The sequence below is a fragment of the Cheilinus undulatus genome, linkage group 9, assembly GCF_018320785.1.
Source record: "Cheilinus undulatus linkage group 9, ASM1832078v1, whole genome shotgun sequence".
NCBI classification, from domain to species: Eukaryota; Metazoa; Chordata; class Actinopteri; order Labriformes; family Labridae; genus Cheilinus; species Cheilinus undulatus.
In genome coordinates, this window is record NC_054873.1 from 40,851,205 (window position 1) to 40,876,001 (window position 24,797).

A 24,797-nucleotide genomic window follows, 5' to 3' on the forward strand; every position below is an offset into this window, starting at 1 on the left:
TTTTTAAAACTTGAAATGTTTACACTTTTGCCAGAAAAGGCTGATTTAAAGCAAAAATAGTTTAACCTATCACGCTGGATAAAAATATATAAAAATATAATACATCTATTTCCATGTCAAAGTGCATTGCCTCTTATCAGGTCGTACCATGGATTTCTCATTTGACGTGTGCAGTGATTTCTAAAATAAAATTATAAAAATAACTGCATAAAGTGAAATTTAGGCTAAATGAATGGCACGAACTTAGTGAGGCCAGTGTATAAAAAGTAATTGTTGGTCCAGTTTTTTGTCTCTCAGTGTGTTGAAGTAAGGAAATGGTTACTACATCACCTTTTAAATAGGCTAATAGTGCAAATAGGCATAGACTACAGTTTGAACGATCACTGCTATTCATGCAGTTTCCCCTTTGTCAAGTTTCATAAATATCCGCTCATGAATAAGATTAAACACACAAATAACAGACAATTATAGATGAGATATTATAAAATAGAACAAAATAAATTAAAAAGCCATTTTCACAGGGAAATTGTTCAAGAAAAAAGCAGGCCTCATGTAACTAGGGCTAGTTTGAAAAAAAAGAAAAAAGAAAGAGTTGGAAATGTTCCGACAAATCATATTCACATAGAATTATCCAAAATCACGGGTGCTTTGACTTGAGGAGTTTTTCTAAAATCTTTATAGCGTACTGGAACTCCTCAGGTGTCAAGTCGCTCAGGTCGGCCAGCTCTTCGGGACGAGGTCTCCTCCTGAGTCGGCCTGCCTCCCCGCTGCTGCTCCGGCTGGGGGCGCTGTGGATGCCACGGAGCCTCATCTGCAGCCAATCCCGACGCTCCTGCAGCTGCCGGTGCTCCCCAAGATTGTGCATGAACTGGACTTCACTCACCGTCCTTTTTCTGTGTATGCATAGTATCATGAGACATTCGTGACATCAATGAAAGAAAAATATAAAAGCAAATACAATCCAAAGAAAGCACAAAACTTGGACTTGTGTGGGTAATATTAATAGATTTTTAAGAGGTGGTAGGAGGAGAAGATTACCTCATAGGGCCCCCTTCACAAAGTGTTAAGACGTGTAAAATGCAGAGAGACATGATCATGATTTTAGAGCCGAGATTTTGCATGTTGACCATAATGATCTGTTAAGATAAAAAAAATAAATAAATAATATCCTGCCAAAATCTTTTTAATACAAATGCACAATACTTTTACAGAATAAAAATATTTAAAGTAGGCCTACATGTAACTACACCAAAAATGTAGGCTATTGCAACCGATTTCGATTAGTTACTTTAAGTTAGACCCATTTGATCCTAAAGAAATGATTGTTGTAATTCCAACATGTTTGCGGTTCAGTTATTTCATACATTTAAAATCTTAAACAGGATAATCTGAATATGAGGAATAAACATGGATGAAAGTTTGCTCAGCATACCTGCTCTGTGGTAGCTTTTCTGCAGTCTGCTGAAGGTAGATAAGTTCTGGTGGAAATAAAATGAAGTCAGTCTGGTCTGTTGGATTACTTCTATCAGTTATGATAAGGATGGGACTCTCCAACGTCCTTTTATAGCCTGTGGGCTCAGCCATTGATGAGCTGACTTCATTACTGCTGTTGATGTCACACCTCGGGCTCCTGGAGGGGGGCAGGCCTGGAATTACAACACCTCCTCTGAAGTTAAGGCTCTCAACACAGTCATACCAGAACAAAATAACAGCTTTGCATACTGAACCAAATACCCTCAAACCAGCTGTATAGACTACGCAAAAACAAATACATCAAATGTCCAAAAAAAATGTAAGGAAAAATTTAAGGTATTGAATATTCGTCCTGGCACAAATGTGTTATAAGGATTTGAGGCATTGTGAATAACAGTGTCCTCATGATACCGATACTGTGTACAGCGGCCTATGTATAATTTTGATTTTGTACTTTAAGCACAGAATTTCCCTCACAGTTTGGCTTTCTTCTCTTTTGTTTGTGTCTGTAAAGTTGCCAGATCTTGTCTGTATCTGCTTTGACCTTTTTTGTCTACCTCACAACAAAAGCGGCAACATTTGGATGGATTTATGACCGTCATTGGCCATTAGGCTGTTGCCCTGGTCTCATAGACACTCCACTGAAGAATTAACATCGTTTTAATGAGTGGCCTTCCAAAAAAGAGCATTTATAAAGACCTGACGTCAGAGAAAACTTCCTGAATGAAAGAGTAATTTGGGAATTCAGGAGCTGTGTCAGTAGGTGATGACGTTGCTTTCAGTGGGTTGGTCATCAGTGGTTGTGTGTGTGGGTGTCTTAACTTAAGAATCTCTAAATATTTGGGGTATTAGGACTTGCAGATGTTTTTGTTCAAATTAGCTGCAGTGCTTAGCTTAAGATAGAGCTGAGAAAAACAGCCAGATTTTTATTGTTGCAAAAAAATGGAATTTATAATTTACTTTTTTACTACTTTTTTAACTTCTTTTTTACAGAAATAGATGACTTTTATCATTTTTATTTCTTCACAACAGAATCACTATCAGTAAACCTAAACCAATAGTAAAATATATTTAAAATAGGCAAATATACTGAGATTTATGGGTCTGCAAATAATCTGATGCATTTGCATCTATCCTGATATTAATGTGTTGTCCAGTCTCAATATTCTGATTTTTTTGGTTGTGGATTGGGCAATAATGATAACTCAAACAATCAAAGTTTACATGAAATGTCTTCTGTTTATCAAATGTCAAGTTTGAAGTACTTTTACTTCACTGGAGTGTTTATGTTTTCATTTTATGAAATATACTCCTAAATCAATACTCCAATTTCTCTAATTCAATTAACTCCACTATACAGAAACCGTAATTCATGCTCACTATTCATGTTTTGTTTTATTTTGTTTTTTTGCAAACATGTAAAGGCTTTAATGAAAACGTATACCCTAAAGGGGATGTTACTGTCCATATTTTGCCAAAATACTCCTCTCAGACAAATGCACTTTAATACCACTTGCTGTATAGTCTCATGAAAAAACTGCACATTAATATTGTTGAATTTACAAACTCCCTGCGCTCCCGCTCTGTCACCCATTCAGACATCAGAGTCCCCCCACAATGGTGGTTTTCTACATGTACAGTAGCAGGAGCTACTCATCAGTCATAGGTAGAGTGAATTATTTCATTACAAAGAAGAAACAGAAATATGGTTAAACCAGGATAGTCAAAGAATGGAAATGTTTTACAGCTCAGGTGTGCATGTCATCCCAATGAGTCCAAATTTATTGATCATTTTCAAGTGCTGACTAGACCTCTTCTTGTTCCCATGAGGAAAAAAGAGCATGACAGCATCAGATGAGAAGGTGGGCTATGACATTACACCAAGCATCTCAAAGATTTGTTGGTTATTTTTATTTCCCTCCTGTGTGGCAGACGACAGAAGATATAAATGTTTGAAATTCATGTATAAATGTGTCTACATTTCAACTATGGCCTCTGTCAGACTTTACTTCCAAAGCCTTTGATTTGAATTATCTGTACTTGTTAGAGAACCTTTCAAAGTTTGTATATTACACCATAAAATGAAAAAAGAAAAAAACATTGGTTATCATTTATGGATGGTATTTGTACATGTTTATACATAAACAAATGGCTGCAATGGTCAGTGATTCTAGTTGTTTACACTGCAGCTTTACACGATTTATGGTAAATGGTTTGGCCTTACATAGACACTGACCTCCGCTTGCTTTCCTGTGATACTATTACAGACTACGGTGGCCACGGCCTGTTTAGATGACACCCGCTGAGCACATTGACCTCTGAACTTAGCTCCTCATTACCTCATGCTGCCTTAATGTATAGCATGTTACCAATGGCATGCAGAGGCAAGAAGGTGCATGGGAATACAACACTGCAGAAGCTACTGCAAGTCAGGTGCATCAGTAAAACAAGCAGGTGCCTGAGACTTCAGAATAGTTGCAGGGGAGTAAATAAGTAGAGGGGGACTGCTATTTCAGGTTAGGCTTGGACTTTTATAGAGGGTGACGGCATGTCCTGAGATGGCTGACAGAGAAAATAAATAACATCGCACAGATGCTGATGTCTCAAGTCACTCAAGAGAGTTCAAAGACAGCAAGCGCCTTGCCTTAAGGATGTATGAGCAAGGTAGAGCAGGGTAATAAATGGGGGTAATAAAAAGATTGTTTTCTGTAAGAACAACTAAATTCTTAATATATTTCTTAAATTTCTTCCTAAACTTTCCAAGAGAATTCTATGCTAGATTCATGAGTGTTCTTAAACTGCTGAATTATTCACGTGTTCTCAAATTGATGATTTCCATGTTCTCATAAGATGGAAGCTTGTGCACATGCATTCTGATTACCATACAGACACATCACTTAAATGTCCATGTAACGGGGCGGAGACCACAGGGATGTGTGCAAACACAGACGGCACTCAGGATTGAGAAGAGAGATAGCAAGATGTCAATGATGTCTGGATTAAGATAAACAGTAAAAAGACTAATGCATTGGTGTTAACATAGAAGAAATACTTGGATAGTTCAAAAGCGGGTTAAATTGTATGTCAAACGCCAGTAGTAGATATTAAATATATGCAAATACAAACACATAAAATGGATGATATTACACATTCAGGAAGCACTGTCATCAGAAATGATATGTACCATGTTTAATCAGGAAATAATCTACATATTCCAGATTAATTTAGTGCAAATATTCAAGGAGAAAAATGACTGGAAACAAAAGAGTGACAATGGTCATGTCTGATTTTTCCCTCCAAACAAATCTAAGATGATTAAAACATAAAAGCTGACACTGTTAAATGATGAAACATCATTTAAACACATCTAGATTTGAAGATGTCATTTGAAGGAAGGTTTTTGTTAAATGTAATCAAATTAAAGTTATCGTATTTAAGTGTAACTTATTTAATAATATAAAATGACTACATTGAAAAAATGCAGTAAAATATTGTTTAGAAATTATTTGCTTAAGTAATTTTCTAAATCCAGCATATTTGAGTATAATAAATGCTAAATTCATGATTTTGCCGTCACTTCAGCAATCAAATGTGTTTAAGAGTGCTCTCAAGTGTTCTTTGATCTCATTCTAAGTTAAGAACCAATCAGGTCTTTACAAAAAAACTTGGGAATATTGGAATCATCTTAAAAAATGTCTAAGGAGGTTTTAAGAACAAAATTCTAATGGCTGGAGAATGAGACCCTTTGCCCACAAGTGAATCTATTTAAAATGTTTAATTGAAATGGGGAATAATATATATATATATTTTATCGTGTCTAATTCAGGAGCATTTAGATTATACGTAGGAATCAAATTCTATACCTTGTGTGCAAACTCCATCTAAAATATTCAAATGTCAATTCCAACCACACAAAAGGCCCACTCACTTTTCAAATGTTGCCAATATATTTGTGCAATGTAGACTGTGTTCTCTCCTTTTGGCTAAAATATGACTAAAGATTGATAAGTCTTTATTTTTTTTAACCCATATGTCATGAAATAATATTTTCTATGAAACATATGGTATTAAAAAGTGTACAATATTTGACAACCTCTATACATGGGATTCTTGCCAATGTTTATGTACGATTAAGACCGTGTCTAAGAGTTTCTCTAAGAGAGAAACCATTGTTTGGTGTCTAGGGGTTAATTTTTTTTTGCATCTGTATCGAATGATTTAATGCTGTTTGATTTCTCTCTAGAATGAAATCAAAGTCATTCTGATGACAATTACAAAAAATGTCAATGCACTGTGTAAAGCCAAACAGATAAAAACATATTAAGATACAATTTATGGTCCGTATCGCTCAGCCTTTGCTCAAGGTGGATTTTATGGAAATGTGTGAATGGATAGGCTTACTGAAAATGTTATTTAGGGTTCGTATGGCATTGTTCTGTTTTTGAAGGAATAAAAAGATGTACTAAAATGTGTGCACTTACAGCTGCAATAATCTTTTAACCAGTGGTAGTTTGCTCAACATGAGCGTTCATTCATTTATCATGAACATTCATTCAGAATGTTTAATTATATCACTTGATTGATGTAGGCCTTATCTTTCTGATTTCTCCAACCTTGAGATTCCTCCAAACAGGCTGATTATCTGAAAATCAAGCATTAAACAAAAGGCTAAATAGCTTTGTGGCAGGGTGCTGGGAGCTGTGCCTAATCTCAATCATTAGAGGGAGCAACACTCGTCACATTTCACCGTGAAAAATGTACTTGTAGTTTTGAACAGCTCCCAAAGTGTCAATACCATCATGTTGTTTTCTGATGTTATCCTGATTCAGGAGAAAAAATCCTGTCTGAACATACCAAACCTGTCAATAAGTAGTAATGGTTAGAAGCTCAGAGTGATTGTTGGGATTAATTGTTCAGAGTGAAGGGTCAGCATTGAACAGTCAGTGACCTCATGTTCATAACAGGCGGATCTTTACTACAGCTTGACCCTCTTTTCCCAGAACTGTCCTTCCTCTTATGGCAATGCACCATAATGTTACTGCCACCAGACACCACCGCAGCATGCCATGAGCACTGCCTGAACGCCTCTCCCTTCTAGCTGGATCAATGGCTTTGATTTTCCAGAAAGAGATGCAATTAAATGTGCTATTTTGAACCACTCTGGCTGTTGAAAGAAGGTATTCAAACCATCACATCCAGGTTATTGGCTACAAAGCCAGCTGAGTCCAAAAATATATGAGTCATCTGTCATGAAAATCTTGTTTAATTTCTGATTTTCTGTCTTTGAGGAGTGATCAGTGAACAAACAGCAGAAGATTCACAAGGTTTTCATTCTGAACCATCCATTTTGTAATTGTGTCTTACTTGGTAATAATCAGTTAAAGTATGAGTGAACATTTTTTCTAGAATTGCCAGTTGCATAAAATCATATTTTATGCTGGTTTCAAGTGTGTCAGTTTCTTTTATTTATCATAAATGAAAAGATGTCAGTTATGCAGTATGGATTCTTTTCCAGAAAGGCACAGACTCTAAAGTCTGTGGGTCAGTCAGATCAAGGCATAGATAGAGCTGCCAGAAAAACAGAAAGAATGTGAGGTCATAAACTTATCAGTACATGTAAGGCAAACACATTTAAAAACATGCAAGAGAAAAGACAGAAACAAAATGGGCCCACAGCAGGAAGAGTTATTGCATTTTAGTGCAAATAATGTGGATGCTCACAAAACCAAAAGTCTTTTTCAAGCAACCAAAGCTGCAGATGACTTGATGAATCTTTTTTGATGATCTACTTTTTTCCACAGGCAGAGAGGGACCTGTTTCTAATGTTGGTGGTCTCAGTAATGATCTACAGCACATTCGGAAAGTATTCAGACCCCCTTCACTTTTTAAAATTTTGTTACACTGCAGCCGGATGCTACAGCCATTTAAATCCATTTAGGTCAGAGTGACCATCAGGTTCTGAGTCACCTCCTTTCCTTAGGCCTTCCTCCCTAACTCAGTTTGGTTGAGTGACCAGGTCTTTGAAGAGTCCTGGTTGTCCCAAACATCTTCCATTGGAGACTTATCAAGGTCACTGTAGTCTTGGAGACCTTCAGTGCAACAGAAGTTTTTGCAGCCTTCCCCAGATCCTTGAAATAATCTAGTATCTGAGCTCTGCTAGCATTTCTTTGCCTTCATGGTTTGTCTTTGCTCTGATGTTCATCGTCAGCTGTGAGGTCTTCTATAGAGAGGTGTGTGTCTTTCCATGCCTAATTAATGCGATTTACCTCCAATCAAGGTGTAGAAACATCACAACAAAGAAAGAGAAATGTGAGGGACTTGAGCTAGATTTTTAGTGTTGTTGCAAAGGCTCTGGATACTTCTGTCAGTGGGATATTTCATTTTTTTCATGGATTAAGAAAATTAAAATTCTGTTTTTTTGTTATTAAGAGGTACTCAGTATAGATTAATGAGAAAGGGAGTTTCAACAACTGTGGCATCAGGCTGCAACATAACAAAACTGAAAAAAGTGATGATTATGGTGTCATATTGCTCTGACAGATACATTCTCTAAAATTAACTTAAGTCTTCTATCAAAATGTGTTCAAAATAACACCAGAGAACCCCTGCATGTTTTGCATCTACTTGACATCCAGCACTGTCCAATTTGTTGACCATTTCCTGAAAATCAGGAAAAACTATTGATTAGCTCCTTTTGTTGTTTTATTCCCTTAAAACCAAAGAGGTGACAGAAGGGTGCAATCTGTTTTCTCTTTTCAGTCTCTGTTCAAATAAAGGGTTCAAAATGTATTGTCCTCTTGAGAATTATAACATTTAACAACTCCATTATTTGATTGGATGACCTGAAAGAAGTATTTCAAGTTTCACCATTCTACAGTAAAATATGTCTTTAAATGAGTCTGTTTAAACATGCACAGCTATGACCTGCATCAGGTTCTCCCTCAGGTGTGACTCTGTAAAGAATGACAGGTCATTACACTAAAGCAGGTGTGTAGTATATAATACAATACGGAATTATATATCAGTCTAATGGGAGGATTAGATGGAAAAATCATCAAAGCATTAGAGATTACAAACCAGGATTTAAAAAGGAAAACTTTACTATCTCAAGTCTGATGGAAAGCAGGAATGCCAACCTGACATTCATTTTTCAGTGCTTTTCTCTTGAGATCATGAACTATTATTTTTTTATCACAAGGAAAATCAAAGATATTTTATTCACAACTAAACCTGAAGTCAAGGTATAAATCTGTTGATGGATTTGCCGTTCCTTTATTAGGAGAAAAGAGAATTGTTGCTATTTTCCATTTTCTGAGATCTTCAGCTAAATTAGCTGCTACATATATTTAAATACTAATCCTAGATGGCATGGCATCTTGATCCTTTTTATAGAGCTCAGGTATCTTGTGTTTACCTAAAATACTGTTTTAGCAGCTAATAAATTTGGTTCTTTATAATGAACTGAAAACTATTTTATGCAAATGTGACTGCTTAAGCCTCACATGTCTGAAATGCATAAAATTTTAAATCACCCCAGAGCAAGCTTTGCAACAAGACAGTTCCCTGGAAAACTGTCTAGCTTCCAAATCTGGGTCATTCCAAGGCCATTCTTCTAGCAGGTTTTCACTGAGAGACCCAGAGAAAATGAATCACAAACCCATACAGGGCCTTTCAAGTGAAGGGGTTCATGGCTGGTATGTGTTACAGTGATTAGCAGCAGAGAAAAAGAAAAATTGTGTCATGATGAAAGCTGGATTTTAGATAGCAAAGATCCTCTTTATTTTCTTTATATTAAACACCTGAAAAAGTAGGATCCGAGGCAGAGCAGTTCCATAGATGTTGATGCATTCAGGAGTAAAAGTTTTCCTTAGCTTCTGTAGTAATTTGAATGCAATAAACGTAGCAAGCTGTTATTTTTTTTTTCTACTTCTCTTTATCCACATCCACTGTCACTAAAGTGCTGACTGTATTAGTAGCAAATGGAACAGTGCGACATCTAGTGGTCTTACTATCGAATATCTCATGAAACAGGAATCTCAAAATATTAAATTACAGAATACCTTTAGAAGAAGATATTTAAAGATGCTTTAAAGTTCTTGAGGAACTTTTGATCATTAAATTTCAAATAACTGTGTAGACACGTAGAGAAATGTCCCACAAGTCCTTAGAGGCAACAATAACCTGTCATATCAAATTGAACAACCAGTCACAAATTCACACAGTTGGGCAACTAACGTGGCCTAAATACAAGAAAAACAAAATCAAAAAGCAAGACAAAGAGTGACAGGATACAATGAAATGTTCAGATCGATACAACAGACTGGACAACACTCAATGTCTCCTTCTCATACTAGCAGGGAAAATTTTAAATTGTAACACAGGAGACTGACAGCAAGATATGATTAGCCTATTGTTTTGAGTGACATCACATTTTAAATTTTTAGGGCTTCTATATACAGGCAGTAAGTACAATGCGTACTTTAGAACTGAACTTTCTGCTCTAGTGTCCTTTAAAAATTGGATTTCCTATATTATGCCTACTGGTAACCCTCAACCAGTCCCGAAACGCCTTTGTTGTCTCCGGGCACAAAGAGAAGCACGTAAACACATCATGAACTTTTGAGAGCAGGGTCGGTCTCTCTGAAGTAAAGATTTACCCGCTGAAATTGAATTCGCATCCCGTGGTGGTAAGTATTAAATAATTTTTGACGATTTTAAAGTTGGAGTTAGCCTGTAAATTGACCATTTTAACTCCTTTGGTATCAAGTTAAAATCCTTAAAAGTAGAATCTTGAAAATATGAAGAACAAACGCTTAACCTATAACCAAACTCAGTTTTTTTTTATCCGTGTTTGCTGCAGCTATGGTATCTTCTCGTCAGACAGCATACTTGCTTGAGACAAAATTGTCAAAATTGTGCTAACATTTTTATAAAATGTAGCCTACCCCGGGGTGTTAGCTATCAATCATTTTCTAGCATGGCTACATTGTTGCAAACCTTTTGCTAACTTTCTCATGTTAGCCGAGAGATTTTCATGGTGAACAATTGCGCATGTTTAAATAGACTCCCTTTAAAAACATATTTTACTGTAGAATGGTGAAACTTAAAATACTTCTTTCAGATCATCCAATCAAATAATGAAGTTGTTAAAAAAAAACATATTGCATTCTTCTGTCACCTCTTTGTTTTTAAGGGAATAAAAACACAGGGAAGCACAAGCACACTTCTTACCAGTACAATAGTTTAGACGTTCATTGAAACGTATCAGTATCACTGTGTGTGATTGATATGGTTTGATAAACTGTAATAGGAGAGCAAAGCATAGAACATGTCCTGAAGCAGGTTAGGCTGCCACCACATGTTGGTTCTAAATCTCTAAGTTGTAGCCTTGTTAGGCCTGTTTATGGATAAGAGGTGTAATTTATAATGAAGCTACAAGACAGATTTTTATATCCAAATTGTCAGTAAATACTGCTTCTAAGCCAGGGAAATGCAGTCCATTGATCTGTCATTAAATTGATGTAGTGACTGTGGTCTGTGTTTTTCTGAGCTTATCCTCACAGAAGCAGAGACATTTATCATGTCTGCTGCCTTGTGTCAGAGCTTAATGTTAGGCCATAAACGTGATAAACAAAATTCTCAGTTTAACACCTCATTATGGAAAAGATGGGTCCTAATTCAAACTGTCTATTGCTCTATCCACCCTTAACAATCTTATACATATAATAGATAACAGACATGACAATGTAATTACTGAGCTGATAAATGCATAGAAGCAGATGGTTAGGACGGAACAGTAATCATCTGTGGTTCTCAACTGGTGGGTTGGGACCCAAAAGTGGGTCACAGTGCTGCTTTCATTGGCTACAAATGTGTGCCTGGAAAAAAAAAGTGTCATAAAGTTTGTGATGGAATCCCTAAATGGTCATACATCTGTTTTATTTAGATCTTTTCCCCACTATAATAAGTCAATTTTGGTTGTTTTCAAAAGATCATGAAATAAATCTTGTGTCATGTGAAATCAAAGCTGTTAAGTTTTTCCCTTGATATTGAACTAATTTCTGGAGATCCATAGAAAACAACCAAAACATAAATGATATGTAAAGTATTTCCCTCTTCACCTGGGGTGTTTAATAATGTCTGAATTAAATGTTTTTGGGTGTTTTTTAAATTCCGTCTCTTCCTTGAATCCAAAGTTTTAGACCTAAGGTCCAAACTGAAAAGGGGTCATAAAATGCATTTGAATGGTCAAAAAATGTTAAGAAATTGATCTCTCAATAAAGAGGCAATATAAGGTCCTGAGGCAAGACCAGTTGAGACCCACTGCTATAAACAAACCAGTGTGAAATTAAACATGTACGTATATATGAGTTAAACGAGATCCCCATGCACAGCCCAAGTTCTCAGGTACCAGTCAGTTGCAGGAGCAAAGTTAACAAATATCCAGATGCTGAGGAAGCTGCAGTTGAAATGTGTTGTTTGTACATAATAAAGTCAAAGTAAAGTCATTTTCAGTGTGTGGCGGGTATTTCTCTCATGTATGAATATGAGTGTAAAGGTACTAGGGGTGGGAATCACTAGTGGCCCCACAAAATGATATTATCACGATACTTGGGTCACAATTTGATATTATTGTGATTTTAAATGTTTTGTAATACAGTGAGTATTGTGATACCATATAATGGGATATATTGCAATCTATAGCCTACCTTTTTTACTAACTGTTTAGCTGATTTAGCATTAATCTTGCCCTCATGTTTGTTGTATTTCTGCAGTATTTTATTTTCATGCAGCAGTCCTTGCAAACCTCATGTGTCGTGTCCATCTCATTCATGCACTGTTTGCATTCCTAATGTCCTTTCCCTGGTGCCCCCATGTTTGTTGTACTAACTTTCTCCTACTCTATGACTGTCACCTGTGCAGACATCACAGGACAAACAATTGTCCAAATAATTGATTTTATTTTTCCATTATCATAGACTTCAGTTCATATTAGCAATTGATTTGAATACAGATACTTGGCAGACGTGAATCGATATAATATCCCCACGCAAAATATCACAAAACTGTGCTGTATCGTTTTTTTTCTCCTACCCCTAAAAGAGACCACATATAGAGCATGTGTCTGCTTATGTAGCTAATTAATTCAGACTTTGTAGTTATAAGGGATGTGTGGAGCTTTTAAAAATGTTTCACTTGGTTCTTTTTATTTGAACAGATTCATGAGTGACATTGAGGATACAGACTCCTTTTTGGAGTCTTGGATATCACCTGGGAAAAGAAAAAGAAGAAAAGGATCCAAAAAGGGTAAAAAATGCCAAGAAACCAAGAACAAATTAACCGCAAGTACAGACGAACATGCCAAGAAAAAAAAGAGAAAGAAATGCTCCAAATTTAAAGAGGCCATGAAGGGAAGGAAAGAAAAGAAAAAAGAGAAGAAGAAAAAGAAAAGGAGATTAGCTTTTGAACCAAATGACAGTGCTGTTCTAACACAGGGCAGAGATGCACAAGCACAGTCTACCTCGAAGCCTGAAACATTGAATCTACAGAGCAGCAATAAGCTTAATTCCAACCGACTAACTCAAAACTCCAAGAAGAAAACTAAAAGAAAAAAGAAAGTGTTGTTTGACTCGTCACCAGCCTATATCCGAGTCAAACGTCCGAAATTCGTCTCTTCATCTCAGCAGTCTCCCACAGAGAGCCTAATCTCAGAGAAGGAAACTCTGAGGGACATTGAGAGCTGTTCACAAGTTACAGTGATGGGGCACAGCCAGAATCACAATAATGACTCCCAGTGCACAAGTGACGATATTAACAGCCAGGACATTTTTATTACCCAGAAGACATTTAGAGCACCACCCTCCCAACCTTCCAGTGATGAAACCTTTGAAAATGACAAAACATTTCCAGCTGTGACGCAGATTGAGCAGCATCATGAAGAACCATTTAAATGTCCAGATGATCCACAGTTCCATCACCACCACAGAGAGGCGCCTAGGCATACGCAGAGCACAGAGACAATACAGGTGCCTCGGAAAGAAGAGGAAGAGGATGCTTTATTTAGCAGAGCAAAACCGTCTCCTCAGTCATGGATGCAGTTAAACACAAACCATGCTACGAAGAAGGAAGGATCATGTTCTATCTCTGCAAAGCACAGAGGGTTGAATCCTTACCTGGATGAGCCAGTTGTTGTATCTCTCTCCCCAGAAGTCAAAAAAATTGACCAACTTTCTTCTTCTTCAGACCATCAATCACCTCGTTCTCTGCAGGTATCACAGTTTCCCAGAAAGCTTATGACAAACGCTTCCACACAGACAGAAAACTTTTTCACCACTGAGGTCTCTTCCTACCTAAACTTTTGCAAGAAAATGAAGGAAATGGTGCACTTTGAGAGCTTAGAACCTTTGGACCTAAGCTTTGCGAAAATGACAAGAAAAGATCTGACATATTCATCAGTGGCGAGTGACCTACATCTGTCTTGCTCTTCAGACATGAAAGGTATAGAAGTACAGGAAAAGCCATCTCGTCAGCATCCCTATTCTGAAAGCACTGAAGCTAAAGGTGAAACAGCTTTAAGCCCCACGTCACAGTCTGACAATAAATCAGTAGACACGTCAACCTCCAGTGAGGACAACGAGCAGCCCTATCGCAATGGCAAACTGGACCTGGTGCAGGTAATATTTTATGTGAGACTCCACTATAGTCACAAGTAAATACCTGTTTGATCATTTTTAACAGATCAGAATTTGTTGACATCTATCTATAGCTCACATAAGCAAGATGTCAATTGATTTTGAAATTGCATTTCATATCCATATTATATATAATATATAGCCTATGTGTAGTTGTGTGGGATGTGGGATGCAATACCATTTTTTGCATTTATTTTCTTTTTGAATGTATTCCAAAAATATTTCATTGATTCACACATCACATGACACAGGTAAAGACAATGGGAATTTCAGCAGCCTTATTTGACATTATGAATTGTAAAAGACATCAAAACAGCACCAGGATTACAATTTTGCCTGGCCTGTTAATATCAAAAGTGTACTGCTTCCCTTCACATGGCATACTATTTTGTACATTAAAAAAGACTGCAGGAAAGGTTTCTCTGATTAAGAGAAAGATTTTTTTCACCTGCAGACTAATCATGAGTCATACAGATATGTGAGAAAATTTTTTCTCTCTTGCTGACGTCTTTTTTGTATATTTTCCACACTTCAGTGTTTCAGATAATCAAAGAAATTTTAATATTATACAAAAATAACCCAAGTAGCCTTAAGCGAAAAGTAATTGTCCCCTAAACCTTAAAACTTGTTGTGCCATCTTTGGTATCTTTCACATCCCTGTGGAGAAATTTTGGTCCACTCTTCTTTGCAGAATTATTTTGATTCAGCCACACTGGAGGCTTTTTGAGCATGCTCAAGGTCATGTATTGCCAAGTGCCCTTAACTTCAGGTCACAAACTGATGTCTGGATGTTCTTCTTCAGTATTTTCTGGTAGAGAGCAGAATTAATGGTTCCATCATTTACAGCATATTGACCAGGTCCTGGAGGTGTCCTCAGACCATCACACTACCACCACCATGTTTGACTGTTGGTATGATGTTCTTTTTAGGAAGATCATTTGCACACCCTCCAAAAAGTCCAACTTTTGTCTCGCCAGTCCACAGAAAAGTTTTGGGGTATCATCAAGATGTTTTTTGTCAATTGTGAGATGAGCCTTTGTGTTCTTTTTGGCCAGCAGTGGTTTTTGCTTTGGAACTCTCCCATAGATGCCATTTTTGCCCAGCCTCTTTCTTTTGAATCATGAACACTGGCCTTAATGGAGTCAAGTGAGGCCTGCAGGTCTTAAGATTTGGATCTGGGTATTTTTGTGGCTCCTGGATGAGTTGCCTGGATGAGGCCGGCCACTCCTGGGAGGGTTCACGACTGTTCCAAGTTTTCTCCATTTGTGGATAATGGCTCTCATCTTGGTCGACTTGAGTCCTTAAGCCATGTAGAATTACCTGACTTTGTTTCCCATCTGTTCTTGAATTTGCCACATGGATTCATTGTGATCTTTGGGATGGGCAACATGCTGCTGTGGACCTACCTGGCTCCAACTACTACGTTTCCTATTATTATTATTATTATTATTATTATCATTATCATTATTGTTTATTATTGTTGCTAGTGCTAGTATTACAGTGGTCATTGCTTCATCTTTTAACATCATTCCAACTTTTATTATCAGAAGAACAGTTTCATTGTATCCAAGAACAATACTACTTCATTGCTATATTTATTAACAATAATTAACGCTGGTCTATTATAATTGTCCACAGTGGAGGGTGTGGTCTTGACCTGCCTTCTTTTTGAAGCATCTTGAGATAACTCCAGTGATGAATTAGCTCTATACAAAGATTGATTGACTGATTGAGTTTCTTAAGCTTGTGGCATGATGTGTTTTCTTTTGTGATCTTTTCGCCTACTTTACTTTGTTAGACAGATTGTATTTTAGTGGTTCCATGATTCAGCAAGTCTGGCAACAATGAGGCCTGTGTGTGGATAGTGAAATGAACTAGCCACACCCAGAACTAAGCTTCCCAAAAGATGTGCTTTGTCAAAGTCAATTCATGAAACCTAGGTGTGTTTGGATGTTTTCTTTCTCTTAATAAATTAAAACAATTTAAAATAAGATTTTTCCTCTACTGGGATAATCTTTGTCTAATTCCAAAATTTGGTTGATGATCTGAAACATTTAAGTGTGATAGATATGCTTAAAATATAAAAATCAGAAAATTCCAACTAATAAGGTAAATACCAGAGCATTGGCCAAATCTGAGCTCCAGATTTACATCAGGATTTATATATTATATATTATACATATATATATTTATATATTCTCTCAATTGGAAAAATGGACACATTGACAGAGATGTTTTTCAACCCTGAGAAATAAATCAAATCTTTGTTTGACTTCAGGTCAGAATGGTCCAGACGAAACTCAATGAGTCCTTCTTTTTCAAGACAAAAGGAGATGGAAAGTCACCCAGACCGGAGTCTCCACTGATGAAACTCGCTCAGAGCAGCCGTGAGATGAAAAGCAAAAAAGGTCACTGAGGTTTCAAGGAGTCTGTAGTTGTTAGAAGCCCTTTAAGTATGTAGAACAAACTTTTTTGAGGCTTGGTTTAAAAAAACACCAGGTTTGAGTTTCATAGTGAAAATAAAGTTCAAGTTTGATGCAAAGTTAGTCTTGAGTGGTCAGAGTCTTAGAAAAACAAGTTAGCACTGTAATGATTGTCAGTCCTGTCATGATACAGGAGACAGTTACATTTTTGTGTCTCTCAAATCATCTTTCAGTGAAGATTGTTCCAGAATGAATTTTTAAAGATCACATAATCTTTACTAACAATGATTTAATATATTTGACTTTTCTAAAACATTGTTGGTGTGGACTTTTTAAAGTTCACATATGGTTTGTGTTTCTCCTCTTAATAACTTTTAATTTCTGTGTTTGTATGTTTCAGAAAGAAGAGATGTTTGAATTATTTTGTTTGATCTCTGTTCTGTAAAAGAGTGCCAGTGTTTTGTCTGAATTTCTTATCTTGTGAGGAAATTCTGGTTCAGTTATGACACATTCCTTAGGATTTACTATTTATTCAGACTCCCGTTTACATTTAAGTCTTTCTGGTATTTGTAGATCGGTGATGTATCTAGTTTTGTTTGTATATCATCCATTTTTCAGTCCTAAGAGCTGTAAAGGACAGATGAATCCTTCTGTAACAGTGTTAGAAATAAAGCCCAATTCTGTCTTTTAAGAAATCCATTTCATCATTATTTGAAAAGAAAAACATCTTTATTCTTTATTCATATTACATAAACAGAACCATTCATGTGCATTTTCATTTATCCCTTGCTTCTGCTCTATTTCACCTTTTCTGTAAAGTTATATAAGCATTGGTATATCTTACAAAGCTCTTTGTCCTGTAATGTCAGGAATTATATTTCCCTAGTATCTCAATAAACATAGATCACAACAGGGAAAGCTGGGTCCAGAAGTCTGAGCTACATTCTCAAAAGATTTTTATGTTCTACTGAAGTGTTTCCCAGTTCAGAAGAGCCTAGTTGTGTCTAAAGAGCTTGATCCCCATCCAGCTCCAGAGGTGGAAGAAGACATAGACAGGAATGGTGACTGGCAGCAGCAGGCTGTAGAAACACAGACTGTTGCTGCTGGTGCAACCTTGTGGGAAGTTCTCGTCCACTGCAGCAGAGTAGAACAAACCAAAAAGAGATACTATTGGGATCAGTCCCACCATCATGGACAAGGAGAACATAATTGTGACTGGTTCTAACAGGGTTTGGAAATATTATGTGTATAAGAATTTAGTGAGGGTTCTTAATGAAGGTTAATTTAAAAAAATGAGGCTGGAACTAAACAGGATCTAATCAGTGTGGCTGCTTAGTGCTATTAAACAGGCTTTATTTAATAACTTCCAGTCTGTTATATGTAGACAGCTGTGGTTTGCTGTGATGGAGGCTCTATCCTTGTGTTGGCGTTGCTGGAGTGTCTGCGTCTTTCTGTATCAGTCTGGCTTCCTGAGGGATCATGTTGGGGATGCCATCAACAATGGGATAGGCGATTCCAAGATCTTCATTGATCAGCTCATTGGTATTAGCATCGTACCTTGGGAGAAACAACGGAAATATGTCTTTAATGAAACTACATTTTAATCTTGTTTTCACTACAAATGTATAATTTTGTATCTTAAATTTGTTAAATTAACAGGAAAATTAAATCATTTTAACAACTAAGATTCCCCACTACAGTTAGAGAATTATTTGGTTACTCAATATAATTTCCCATTTGTTACATTATGGTAATGTATTTGATTAAATAACCAAAAGAAGTACATAGAAATTGTTTAGATTCATAGTCACATATTTTAATTGAAATTCAACTTGAGTAAAGTGATGTTTATTACACAGATACAGTACCACATAAAGGAATGAATGCTTAAAGGACAACATGACATGATTTCCAGTCAGGGTTGCTCAAAGTTAAGTTTAGATAAACTAGGTTACAGATTTAAAAAGTGGCAACTCAGCCACAAAGCATTAGTTCACATAAAATCACAGAGCGTCAATGACTGCTAAGGTGCATGGTGCATCAAGGATGCCAATGGCCCTCTGATCCCATAGCTGGAGAGTTCCGAGCTTCCACCAGCATTTATATTAGCACAACAACTGCAGCAGGAGCTCCATGGAATGGGTTTCCATGGCTGAGCAACTGAATGCAAGCCTCACATAACCAAGTCCAATGGCATCGGCCGGAGTGGTGTAAAGGACAGACACTGGACAGTGGAGCAGGCAAAATGTGTTCTGTGGAGTTAGAAAAGCTCTGGCAGTCAGGTGAGTTAGTCTGGGTTCAGTGGAGGCCTGAAGTACGTCACCTGACTGACTGCACTTTGCTAACTCAAGTTTGGTGAAGTACGGAGGGGTTTTTCAGGGTTTGGCCTAGGCCCCTTTTCTCCGGTGAAGGACAATTTTAATGCTTCAGCATACCAAGACATTGTGGACAATGCTATGCTTCCAAATTTGTGGCAACAGTTTGGGGAATGCCCTCTACTTTTCCAACATGACTATAAAGAGCTACAAAGACATGGTTTAATGGGATTGGTGAAAAAACTTGACAGGAATACACACAGCCCTGACCTTGACCTTAATCTCATCAAGCACCTTTTGGGATGAACTGGAATGGAGATTGCAAGTCAGGCCTTCTTGTCCAACATTAGTGCCTGACCTCATAAAGGCTCTACAGAAAGTATGGGCACAAGTTCTCACAGAAACACTCCAAAATCTTGTGGAGAGCCTTCCAAGAAAAATGGAGGCTGTTGTAGCTGCAAAAGTGGGGGCAACAATATATTAAACTATGTGTATTTGAATACAATGCCATAAAAGTTCCTAGTATAGTGGTTGGGCAGCCAAATACTTTTGTCCATAGTGTATGTTGGACCATACAACCCTGAGTGTAAAATGATCCGTTTTGATGGATGAAAACTTCACAAAATGGTAACTTTAGATGTTGAGTTGTATTAAATATCAAATTTAAATGAGTAAAATGAAAAGTGGGGAGTAACCTATTCGAACATCTTTTAAACTACACCATTACTTTTTCTGCCCCTTCATGCTCTCCCCCTGACAAATGTCCCAAAGTATTGAAGCTGACACTCAAACTAATAAATACTAAACTAAAACGAAGCATTTCATTCGATGTAAACTAAACTAACAAACCAACAGATAAAAACTAATCAAAACAAAACAAAGTGAAAAAGAAAGTAAAAATAAAAACTATTGACAAAAACATCAAACACTAGTATAACCTTGGTCGGTGTTACACAACACGATGAATACGAAACGTGCAACGTCAAACGCCTCGTAGTAGCTGCTTTTCAATATAGTGATTCTGTTAAATTCTGTTAAAATAAAATAGTCAACACGGTCACTCTCCAAACTCTAACACTAAATTAGGTTACATTACATCAGAAATTCGCATGCTCCTGCATCTATGTATTATACCATTAGTTATCAACACTGTTGAATTCCTCTATCCTAGTAAACAGATGTCCTGCATTCACCGTGCTTTAAGTACAGACGCGTCCTTAAACTACTCATAATAGCTGAGTTATTATTCCCCAAAATACCACCTTTTCTCCCTCTGGAAAGTTGTTTTTGTCTTACCTGAGTGGCTTCTTAGACAGCGGACACACCAGGAACTCGAGCAGGGAGGTGTCAAAGGGCTGCTGCACGTCGTCCTTTACGCCAGAAAGACTCCTGACAGACACGGAGGACGGATTTACCTTCGGTATAAGAGGTACTTTGTTTGTGTAACGGTGGACGTGAACTGTTGTCACCAATCTGCCCAAAACATTCCGAATCATGACCAAAGCTGCTCAAAATCAGAGCGACAACTCCTGACAGGAAGTACTTGTAGCAAACTGTGTTACCGAAATATGCGTCCTCTTCCTGTAAAATGAAAGTGGTACAGTGAGTTCCGCTGATATAAACTTTGGTGCCTTATTTTAAATAGAGCATTCATAAACTTGATATCACTTTTTGATAAACTAGTTCTGATGCGGTCTTGAAGATTTGTGACCTCTCCCTTTTATTCTTGTTCTGTGAATTTAGGATTGCTGTTTCTACTTTTTCCACATTTGTCCGCATGGTGGCAGTGTTGGACTGTCAAACTCAGTTTCGATACATTTTGAGTTATTTGACAAGAAAATGGAACCACAACAAATTAAAAACGTAACACAAGTCAGATAACATCACCACATCAACTACTCAGCTAGATTATGATTTAAAAATTACTTCCAATAATTGATTTCTTTAAGTGCTTTTTAGTACAATGAAGCTTTATGAAATCACAATCTCTTCTATATTTAATTTCAGAAAAGAAAAGTTGATGCTTCATATTAAATTGAGAGAAAAAAGCATCTAAGGGACGTATGTAATTTGTGAATTTCATATCAGTCACTGATCTTGATTTCCTTACAGGATATATCAATACGATATTAAATAATGTCATAGAGCACTGGGCCAAATTTCCCAATCCATATGGCTGAAGATATTGCTTTGAGACTTTCTTGGCAGGGCCCCAACTTGTTTTAAAACTGCTTTTGGCTGTAATATATCCCACAGCACATGACAACCCTGCTAATGCAGTTTTTTCCCCTTAAATGTCAGGCCTTGAATACGCCAGTGTTTTACCTCAGCGGTGTACTTTTTTTAACTGGGTCTGTTTACTCATGAGAGGTATCCATCATCTCTGACATACTGCATGGAGCACTGGACAAAAAATAATACTGAAAGAGGATGACATGTGTAACATAATGTGCTGTTAAAGAAAGAACTAAGTTGTTGGCTGATGGTTATTGTTAACAATAAAGATATTAGGTCATCAAATAAAACAACAAGATGACATGTCATATTCAATTTACTTAAAAGATGTCTGTTTAGTCCAAACTGGTTGAAATGCATCTTTTCTGGTTCATGGAGAACGTATTTATAACAAAAACTCCTGGTTGGATTTTCTTACAAACTACTCTACTCTACAAACTAAACTTAGCACCAAAAGTAAGGAAATTTGTGTTTGGTCGATTGTTTCTTTTGTGTAACAATGCTTCTTGGCATTAAATCTAATACAGTTTTTCCAACTGTACAACAACTTTCCCTTTTAAATGGTGCCACATTTGTAAGAAACATACATTTATGGGATGAGCAGTAGAGCTGAGTGTGTTGCACCCATGAAACATTTTCTAAATCTTCTCTGCCAATGCCAAACAGCTAATTTTGCTGTTGCTATCAACTCTTGTTTTGAGCTTTTTGAACCCCAGGTGCTGACGATCAGCTGTCTGATTGAGAGATGAGATTATGCAACCAGTGGCAATCCCATATCTCTACAGTCTGGAAAAAATAACTTTTTCCTCACAGATGACAACACTGGCCCTCACAGAGCTGAGTTTATCAGAGACGTCCTCCAGAATTTAGGAGAGGAGAGGATGGAACGACCTGCCAGCAGTTCTGACCTCAACCCCATTAATAATAATAATAATATCTTGAATTTATATAGCGCCTTTCAAGAAACCCAAGGACGCTTTACAGGAACACATATACATGGACAAACTATATGAGGGGTAGGATGAGTGTGAGGGGTGGTTTAGTGAAGACTGTAGGCTGTGGTGAACAGGTGGTGCTTGAGATGTTTTTTGAAAATGTCCAGAGATGGAGCGCTACGAATGTCTGCAGGAAGAGTGTTCCAGAGGGTGGGAGCTGCAGCACTGAAGGCTCTGTCTCCATAGGTTCGGAGTTTGGTTTTGGGCATGGAAAGTAGGCCGGTGTCTGAAGATCGAAGGTTGCGGGATGGTGTGTATGGATGGAGGAGATCAGAAAGGTACTGGGGAGCCAGAGCATGGAGAGATTTGTATGTGAACACTTGAACACTTGTGGGATAAGCTTGGGCGTACTTTCGTGCCCAACACAACTACATTGGTGGACTTGCGACAAATGCTGGCTGAAGAATGGGATGCCATCCCACAGCAGTGTGTGACCAGGCTGGTGACCAGCATGAGGAGGAGGTGTCAAGCTGCTGTGGTATGGTTTTCCATTCCCTACTGAGGCTCCTGTTTGTTAAATGAATAAATACATAAATTGCAAGTATGTCTTGTTTCTTCAGACTTCAATCACCCAATGCAACAAACGAGGGTCAATGGCAGAATAAGCTGTTTGGCATTGGCAGAGGAGATTCGGCAATTTTTTTCATGGACACAACCCACATCCTCAGCTCCTCTGCTCATCCCACAAACGCATGTTCCTTAAAAGGGAAATAAACAGGCTTTCCAACAGTATTAGATTTATTGACATGAAGCATCGTTACACAAAAGAAATAATCTACCAAACACAAATTTCCTTACTTTGTGTGCTAAGTTTATTTTTCCCTAATGACCCAATCTCTCCATGGTCTAAAAAAACCTAGATTTTCATTTAGCACAGTCTAAATATCCAGAGCTAATGCCAACATGGCTAAAACAGATGTGTGAGGTGAAGGGCTGCGTACCATGCCTTACACAAGAAACTACAAAAAAGTGTCGGCACAGCAGTGCAGAACATTGTTGGACGTTATTACCATTGCTTTGTTTATGCCATATTGTTTAGACTGTGTTTACTTGCAGCCCAGTGAGAACAATGCATTGACTTCACAGCTGAAACTGTTAGATTTTTGGAGATTCTGATCAGCCCATTATTTAATAAAGACTTAAGTTACACGATGCCTTAGCGAAATTAATATGTAATGAAGTAGTTGAACAATAGTATTACAATGTAGCTTATTAAAAGAAACCTTTGCTTGAAATTATGTTACAAATTTACATTAAGAAAGCAATTTCAATGGTAAAAGTAGAAGAATAGAAACACGTTTCTATAACTGTAACAGTTGGAAGTTCTGTGTTGTTTTCATACTGCTAAATTTTTATAAAAGCAGCTTCATGGAGAAGCTAAAAGTCACAAAAATGAATTTTGAGAATGAGTATTGTTAAATTATGTGGGAGGGAGCTGGGATTTTTTGAAGGCCAATAACTTACAAGTAAACCACCTTACAGGCTATTGCTATACACCAGACCAACAGGAGAGCACAGTAGAGCATTGGTTAGATAGAGAGAGATATTTCTCCCAGGAGCAGGTAGAGATCAAAGCATATCTAAATATGGAATAGATTAGTTTTTACAGCGTAAACCTTTCTCTTTTTAGCCCTTTGCTCTTTATGTTAACATTTTAGAGGTTCCTTGTTACCTAACTGAATTGAAGTGAAGTCTCTGAAGCACACAGGGTGATGCTGCTTTTGCCAGAATTATGTTTCTGCACATATTATGTGAATGCTGACTAAGGGATGACTGTGAATCACAGCTTTGGCCTGAGGCATTGACATGAATGACACATGCAGACAATCCTGGTTTCAAGCCATTGGACAAGATGTCCTGACTTAAAAATATTGGACAAAACTGACACAGTGTCCGGTCCAAAGGGCTGCAGCCCTCTTACCAACCAGAGGATCAGACTTGGCAAAGGAATTAACAGGTCTCTGCCAGGGTTGTTACAACACTAATAACTTCTAATCTTTCCAGGCAGGGGAAAGGATTCCTCATAATCTCTCTTACATCAACATGAATCTCTCTCTGGTTTTAACCAGCAGTGTTGCCTGAAATTTGCTCTGTGCTTCAGCTCTTCATGAATGTGCTCACATTCCTCCAGTGTCCTAGTTTGAAAGATTGTTTATGTGTTATATTTCCACCCATGGTGTCTTTTCTGTTTGTGTAAGATCCTTAGAGGCACAGGAAGCGATGCACGATTCACAGCAGCTTCTTTTAAAGCTTCTCTGTACTCCCCTGCAAGTGAAAGAAATAGCCGTGGTTGGAAGGCAGCTATGCGGGCGTCCCACTCTTAGCAGTAGCAGAGCGACGGGATTTTCATAGCCTGCACCATGTTTTGATGGATTCTTTATCAAACACACTCCATACAGTAATATCTGACAGAGCTCTCATCAATCTCACACCTCTGCTGACCCCTTCGGAGCAGTTTGCCTGGGCAGAATTATATTAGTTATTGCTAAAGAAGTCTTGGACTGCAGCTGGCTGAATTTCTCAGGTTTGCTGTCCTGGTTTGTGTTGAGTGCATGTCTTCAATAGTCAATAAAGGCAACAGAGTCAACAGAGTGTCACGGCCTGGTGGTGAGATTTGATTTTTCTTCTATATTAGCTGTATTAGTCAGAAGAATATAATTACCA

At 37.4% G+C, this 24,797-nt stretch overlaps 3 protein-coding genes across 3 annotated transcripts; 1 reads left to right on the forward strand and 2 right to left on the reverse strand.

Moving 5' to 3' along the window:
- Positions 1 to 637: 637 nt before the first annotated feature.
- Positions 638 to 2,941, reverse strand: pth1a (parathyroid hormone 1a). Its single transcript, XM_041795195.1, has 3 exons — positions 2,918 to 2,941; positions 1,039 to 1,136; positions 638 to 893 (listed from the first exon to the last, which is right to left on the reverse strand). The coding sequence occupies exons 1-3, from the start codon at positions 2,939 to 2,941 to the stop codon at positions 638 to 640; spliced, it is 378 nt and encodes a 125-aa protein (XP_041651129.1).
- Positions 2,942 to 10,054: 7,113 nt separating this feature from the next.
- LOC121515532 lies at positions 10,055 to 16,604 on the forward strand. Its single transcript, XM_041796352.1, has 3 exons — positions 10,055 to 10,160; positions 12,692 to 14,147; positions 16,444 to 16,604. Exons 2-3 carry the CDS (start codon positions 12,696 to 12,698, stop codon positions 16,579 to 16,581), a joined length of 1,590 nt encoding a protein of 529 aa, XP_041652286.1. The 5' UTR covers positions 10,055 to 10,160; positions 12,692 to 12,695; the 3' UTR covers positions 16,582 to 16,604.
- A 1,320-nt stretch (positions 16,605 to 17,924) lies between these two features.
- On the reverse strand, positions 17,925 to 20,471 carry zgc:162634 (uncharacterized protein LOC555881 homolog). The gene is made up of 2 exons (XM_041795784.1): positions 20,200 to 20,471; positions 17,925 to 18,145 (listed from the first exon to the last, which is right to left on the reverse strand). The coding sequence occupies exons 1-2, from the start codon at positions 20,397 to 20,399 to the stop codon at positions 18,001 to 18,003; spliced, it is 345 nt and encodes a 114-aa protein (XP_041651718.1). The 5' UTR covers positions 20,400 to 20,471; the 3' UTR covers positions 17,925 to 18,000.
- Between the last annotated feature and the right edge of the window lie 4,326 nt (positions 20,472 to 24,797).